At 40.3% G+C, this 7745-nt stretch overlaps 1 protein-coding gene across 1 annotated transcript; it reads left to right on the plus strand.

The window, feature by feature from the left end:
• The first annotated feature begins 626 nt into the window (after nucleotides 1–626).
• On the plus strand, nucleotides 627–3455 carry LOC147977755 (receptor-like protein EIX2). The gene has a single exon (XM_087516434.1). It carries the CDS (start codon nucleotides 627–629, stop codon nucleotides 3453–3455), a length of 2829 nt encoding a protein of 942 aa, XP_087372560.1.
• Nucleotides 3456–7745: the final 4290 nt, after the last annotated feature.

The following is a 7745-nucleotide window of genomic DNA, read 5'->3' on the forward strand; positions in this document are numbered from 1 at the left end:
GACGAACGCATCTATTCAAGCCAGGCCACCCAAGATGACTTGACTCGAGTCTACAGGTCTGACCATGAAATTTGTTTGTGGTGTATTTTCAGGTCAGTTGTCAAAGGTGACGAACACTTACGATAATCAGCCCTCACCCAGTCTCGTCGAACGTTGAAACAAAGATGTATTCATTAGGAAAAACTCGAGAGTTCTGTCCACACAAGCATGAATCCTGCATGACGTGAGACCAAAAGCATGCATGCATGCTACTCCCTCTGTACCACAATACTTGTTGCTAGGGAACTAGTACTGGTTTTCTCAAACGACAAGTATTTTGGTACAGAGGTGGTGTTAGAAATATAATTGGGTTTAAGTTAGAGATAAGGAGATAGAGATAGAATTAGTTTAGACCACGTGTAACTTGTCTTGTACTCCAACTCTCTACCTCTCTTATACTTCTATATATACTTTACACAAGGGTCAGATCAATACAACAACAATATTCAGCCATACTACAGTTTTCACAGGTGGTACTTCGACAGCAAACCATACTGGCTAGGCTGTGCTATATATAGCAGTATCGAACAACAAAGTCGCCATAGGCAAAGTCATACAAAGTTGTTTCTGTTACAAAGTTAAACACAATGAGCATCGTCCTTAGATGCTTGTGCGTGCAACTAGCTATAGCCTCGTTCCTGCTCACACAAACCAGCTCCACTGAAGCCCATGGCAACAACACGGGCAGTTGTGCTGTGAGTGAGAGATCCGCCCTTGTCCGCTTCAAAGCGGGCTTGTCGGACCCTGCAGACCGCCTTTCGACGTGGCAGGGCGACCACTGCTGCCGATGGAAGGGTATCCGCTGCAGCAAGAGAACCAGCCATGTCATCAAGCTCGATCTTCAAGGTTCCTATGACAGCTATCTAGGAGGCAACATAAGCTCCTCGTTGGCTGGTCTAGAACGTCTAAGGTACCTCGACCTCAGCGGCAACTCATTTAGCGGCTTTCAGCTAGCAGAGACTTTGCCGTCTCTCCACCACTTGAGGTATCTAAACCTGTCCAGCTCGGGCTTTGTTGGAAGGATACCACCACAGCTGGGTAATCTCACCGACTTACGTTACTTGAGTCTTGGTGGTAACGCCGACACATACTCCACGGATATCACCTGGTTGTCGCGATTATCTTCCCTTGAACACCTGGACTTGAGCTCTGTGAACCTCAGCACCATTCCGAACTGGTTGCCAGTCGTGAATATGCTTCCTTCCCTCAAAGTTCTTCTTCTTACTAGCTGCCAACTTAACAACAGTCCTGATTCTCTTGTGCATTCAAACCTGACATCTCTTGAAACTCTCGACATTTCCTTCAACCTTGCCCCAAAGCGTCTAGCACCCAACTGGTTTTGGGGCTTGACTAGCCTTAAGTTGCTTGATATCTCATGGAGTCAATTTAGTGGTCCAATTCCTGACGAGATTGGGAATATGACCTCCATGGTAGAGCTCTATCTGTCACATAATAATCTTGTGGGCATGATACCGTCAAACCTGAAAAAACTTTGTAACTTGGAAACATTGTTTATACATGATGCCGGTATCAATGGAAGCATAACGGAATTCTTTCAACGGTTGCCTTCTTGTTCATGGAATAAATTTTCAGCCTTGGATCTATCTAACAACAGTTTGACAGGAAGCCTACCAACCAAGCTGCAAGAATCCTGGCTCAATCTGACCTTTATCTATCTTGGTGGAAACAAACTCACAGGTCAGGTGCCGCTATGGATAGGAGAGCTCAGAAAGCTAACTGCATTGAACCTAATGAACAACTACCTGGATGGTGTTATACATGAAGGTCATTTATCAAACCTAGCAAGATTGCAGAGATTGTTGTTGTCAGGTAATTCAATAGCCATCACAGTGAATTCAATTTGGCTTCCTCCATTTAATCTGACAATGATTGGACTCCGGTCGTGCCTACTCGGACCTAAATTTCCGATGTGGCTACGGTGGCAAACACCTATATACCTCGACATCTCAAATGCAAGCATCTCCGACATAGTTCCGGATTGGTTTTGGATAATGGTTTCCTCGTTGGACTCGGTTAGAATGCAACAAAATCAACTTCGTGGTTTTCTACCATCTATGATGGAATATATGAGGACATCCGCAATGGATCTCAGTTCCAATCAATTCAGTGGTCCAATTCCTAAGCTTCCTATTAACCTAACCTACTTGGATCTTAGTACAAACAAACTATCAGGGCTACCATTGGAATTTGGAACGCCACTACTTGAAGTACTTCTTCTATTTGGCAACTCAATCTCTGGCACCATTCCATCATCTCTGTGCAAGTTGACATCACTGAAACTATTAGACCTATCAAGAAATGAGCTCACTGGGTCAGCTCCTGATTGCATAGTCAATCAATCCACTAAAAACACAGAAAGTTTAAGTCTTAGTAATCTAAGCTTAAGAAACAACAACCTCTCTGGTGTTTTTCCTTTATTCCTCAAAAATTGTCCCGACCTCATATTTCTTGATCTCGCACACAATAAATTCTTTGGGACTTTGCCATCATGGATTGGGGAGAAGTTGCCATCTTTGGCATTCTTGCGGTTGAGATCTAATATGTTTCATGGCCACATTCCTTTGGGGCTCACAAAGCTAGCTAATCTTCAATATTTGGACCTTTCCAACAACAATATGTCAGGAAGCATACCAAAATCTATTGTTAACTGCACGAGGATGATTCTAAGCAGAGATAAATCTGATAAATTTAATGGAGTACTCAATTTTGAAGATGTTGTTTATCGCTCTGACGTTGACTACACAGAGAATTTCACAATAGTCACAAAAGGCCAAGAGAGATTATATACAGGAGAAGTCATATACATGGTAAATCTTGATTTGTCGTGTAACAATATCACAGGAGAGATTCCTGAAGAGATCGGCGCACTTGTGGCGCTGAAGAGCCTGAACCTATCATGGAATGCCCTCAGTGCAAAAATTCCTGAGAAGATTGGCGCCTTGGTGCAAGTCGAGTCTCTTGACCTATCACATAATGAATTGTTCGGTAAAATCCCTACAGGCTTATCGGCTCTCACATCATTGAGTCACTTGAACCTGTCCTACAACAATCTGAGTGGAGAGATACCATCTGGGAATCAGCTTCAAACACTTGATGACCAGGAGTATATTTATGTGGGCAATCCTGGTCTTTGTGGTTCCACGATCCCCAAGAAATGTCCAGGAATTGAGTTAATTCCAGCTACTCCGGAACATCATGAAGATGCGGGCAATATGATCTCGTTTTACATCGCCATGAGCTCTGGATATGTAATGGGCCTCTGGGTAGTCTTCTGCACCTTCTTGTTCAAGAGGAAATGGAGAATTTTCTGGTTCTCATTCTGTGACAGCTTGTACAACCGAGTTTATGTGAAGGTGGCTGTTAGTTGGGCTTCCTGGACAAGCAAAGATGGGTAGAACGTGATATTTCTATCACTGTTTTTCTTTGGTATATGCTGTCATGTGTGGGAATTTTATGATGTAGTATCATCTGATGTAAGTATTGTACAAGTGTATTAATAAACATGTATGTAATCAAGGCACCGGGCTAATGTACCCAGTCGACCAAGTTTGGTATTACCTTCGCTATGTACAAGTTTATGCATAATGACCTGCAAAAAAAAAAGTTCATGCATAATGAATAAACTTATCAGAGTGATCCAGAGCGCACATGCTTACAATGTCGTCCGCGCCTGAACGCAGCCACACCGCCGTCTCAATACAAGTACGAGCAGTTGTAGCTTAGCTTGTGACTAAGGGCATCTACAACACTCACCCGCAAACTAGCTCCGGCATCCGTCGGCAAACAGGCGAATACGGATGCAAGAGCCGGCCATCCAACGCTGTCTGCACATATTTCAACCATTATTTAAACTAACAGGATGAAATTCGTACAAAGACGAAGAATTTTTATATAAACCGGACAAAATTCATTACATTTCGAACATTTAGAAAGAAAAAAATGTGGTCTGGTCCTAAACCCATCCTCCACTATTACTTTTAGAAAAAATGGTGGTCCGGACGTAACAGTGATATAGTCGGGAGTGGGCGTAACAGTGGTCCGGACGCCCGCAAAGCCTCTCACTTTGTTTCTGGTTTACGGAAAAAAGAACCGAGTTGGATGACTTTCGAAAAACGGAACATGTTGTCCGGACGTATGCGAGCAGTTGGAGTCAGCATACCCTAACACTATTAGTTTCACGTCGAACACCTCTAAAGTTCGCTCGCGTCAGAAAATTTACAAGACAATCACACACACACACGGGAGTGACAGCGAGAGAGCAGATTGGCTGACCCACCATCCGGTCTACCAGCGTGGTACCTTCTGGTTTTACCAGTTTTGGAAACCTTTCAGAAGGTTCCGCTCTGGTTTCTTTCTTTGGTTTTTTTAGGGTCGCTCTGGTTTCTTTCTGATTCTGCGGTTTTCCTTTACAGTGTTTTCTGGTTTTTCACATTTTTGTTCCTTTTCTTTTTTTTCCGAATTTTCAAAATTTCGTACAGATTTTCAAAAGAATCTAAAATTTAAAAAAATGCCCGCACTTCAAAAATTTCACAATCTCAAATATTCTCGCATTTTCTAACAAAAATTCTAGCGTTAAAAAAATGTTCACATGTCTAAAACAAATCTGAAATTTTCAAAAAATGTTCATGTTTGTCAGCAATGAAAAAAGTTTTTAAAAATAGTTCATGTTGTTTCAAAACATATCCGCATATATTCAAAATATCACCTTCTAAAAAACTAATGTTCTTCTCCTCCAAAAGGCCGAAATAAATTTCACTTAAAAAACAACAAAAGAGTAAAAAAAAACTTAGATGAAAACAATAGGAAAAAATGTGATGGGCCAGCCAGCCCGGTTGTTTTCTCCCCTGAGGACGTATCTTGTGCACCGAAGCTTCTTGTGTTACCGGTGCACCGGATGACGGTTACACATTCAAAAATGTCAAAAAAAGAGTCCAAGAAAACGCACAAAAAATCCAAGAAAAAACAGCGCATTGACAGAACATCAATCTATGTTGTCATAAAAATAGAAACCAAAGTTCAAAACATTGCTCGAGATACAAAAATGGCAAATGTTATGTGAATGTGCTAAATTTTTCAGAATTTTTCAAATATTTGAAAATGTTCGTTGGTTTGCAAATAACCACTAAGTAATTTTCAGAGAATTGTTTTTTGAAATATTAAATTGCCCCTAACCTATTTAAAACAGTGGCCAAAACAGCCTATTTAATCCATTTGTATTAAAGTAAAATTCAAACTAATTCCCAAATGACCGCCGAGCGCAAGCACGATGGACGGGACGCGGTGCGTCACTGTGCACGCGGGCGCCGGGGATGCGTCGGACGTCGAGTCGAGCTGCGTCACCATGACGTTGGGGATTTTTTCCTTTTTCTCTTATGTTTAACCTTTTTTCTTTTTTCCTTTTCCATTTTTCATGTTCGTTTTGTGCTTTCCTTTTTCTTTATTTTTTCATTTTCCTTTCTTTTTCATTTTGCGAACATCTTTCAAATTCCTGAACATTTTTCGAAATAGTGAATTATTTAAATCATGGGCATTTTTTGAATTCGTGAACTGTTTTTAAAATCATGAATATTTTTTGAATATTTTTTGAAATCATGTTCATTGTGTATTAAAAATATTTTTTATAAAAACGTTTATATGATGTACTAAAAATATTCATTTGGTATTTCAAAAAAATGCTCATTATGTATTAAGAAAATGTTCGCTGGGTATTAAAAAAATGTTTATCATGTACTTAAAATGTGCATCATGTATTAAAAGTTATTTAGCATCTATTTTTTAAAACTGTTATACAACGGCTAGTTATGCATCGCGACATGCCCAGCCTCCTAACACCCATAGTGATTGTCTTTGGTGGGCACACATCCCACCCATCTGCTAGTTTCACTTTCTCCTGCGGTGGATAGCTGAGTGGCATAATTTTCGGAAGATCCGTTGCCTAGTTGGTGTTTGAAACACACTTAAGAGTTTTAAATTAGAGCTACCAAATGGAAGTCCAGATGGTGTTGTACACGGACGAACCGACGACAGATTCTTCTCCCGCTTGTTGCACGGACAGAACGTAGGCACAAGACCGCTACACCTTCGCTGGGTATCCTCGTGCTGGCTGACCATCATCATGTATAGCACGTGCATGGATTCCATAGAAACGGTATTAAGAAGAAGCGACTGGCTGGCAGATTAGTTAAGCTATGCCTTTGATAAGTTTAGTTATAAGGATGGGCCCTTCCCAAGGTATGTAGACCCCAAGCAGCAGCTTCTAATCAAATGTGATAAAGCTAATTAATCCACGGCCGACAGGGTTTTGTCTGATGCGAGAGCCGGCGATTATGCCTTGCTACTTTTGCTGGATTCCCTTCCCTCCTTTTGCTTAAAAAAAAGGGGCTGTTCCTATCTATCTAATCGAATGACAGATTGACAGTTTTTCTGCCAAAAGAACCGCAGAAGCTGGGCAGTAACAGGCAGTTTGCATTAGAAGACTGATAAGATTACGACAGATTGTGAACGCGTAGTGGTAATCATTGAAGACACGGTGTACTACTTTCTAATTTGTACACACATGGCGCCAACAAAATTTTGCACTATCTTTGATACACTACCTCTGTTCCTAGGTACTATAAAACGTTTCGGCAGTTCAAGGTCACTTTGTCCTAGCTAAATGATGTGCTTAAATGAAGAAAAAAGTCACACATGCAGCAGGCCGTTTCTAAATTATACTAGTGCGCACATGGGAATAATATACATAATAGTGCACACATGGGAATAATATCAAAGCAAAAAACATCGGTTGATAAAGAATGTAAAATAAAAAATATGAAAATTTTGTTCACAAATATGATTTTGATTGCTGATATCAGGGCCTCACTTAGGAAATTGATACATACAGTTCAAATTATTTGTCCAGGTTTCTGGGTTCTAAAAATGCTCAAGGTTCCGCAATGGATCAATCAACTTACTCTCAGTGATGATCAAGACTCCCAAAATGCCTTTTTTTCATGGTCAAAGATGCTCAAGCACACATCATTGTTGGTTTTCTCACATCATGCCATGCTTGGTTGTGTAACCGAATCTCGAAAATTCATAGGATGTTCCGCGAATGTGGAACCAAACTTGGATGACTTTATGTACAAATGCATTATTCATAATGAAAACAATATCATTGTATGTGTCTAAAAAAATATGTCATACTTTCGTAAAAAGATGGAATCTACTACCAGATAAAGAAGTGATAATGGCAAAAAAATACTTCCTTTAGGTAATCTCCATGACTAGAAGGTTGTGACGTTGAGATATCAGGGGGTGTGCATTTGTATCAAAGATTATTAGAAACCAATGGTGGCTCAAATGTGCTCCCACGGAAAATCGATCGGCCGAGGAATGAGAACACTAACTTGAACTCCAGATTTCTATGATTGTGTTTGTATTTGAATTAAGAAAAGAGCAAGATAGTAAAATTGTTCCATGCCTTGATAAAAGTATAAAGAAATACGGATAACAATGTAGGTACATCACCACCACCGCCAGAATTATGCACTCACCCATGGATGGGTATCACAACCTTCCTCGGCGTTCAATTGGTTTCAATAATATGTATTTTTTAAAGTTGTCAATAACAGGTTTCAATAACATATTTTTTTTAAAGTTGTTAATAATGTATTATTGTGTCTGATAGTATGATATGTGTCAGC

This window comes from Triticum urartu, chromosome 3A (assembly GCF_056163025.1).
Source record: "Triticum urartu cultivar PI428250 chromosome 3A, HENAU_Tu73, whole genome shotgun sequence".
Taxonomy (NCBI): Eukaryota; Viridiplantae; Streptophyta; class Magnoliopsida; order Poales; family Poaceae; genus Triticum; species Triticum urartu.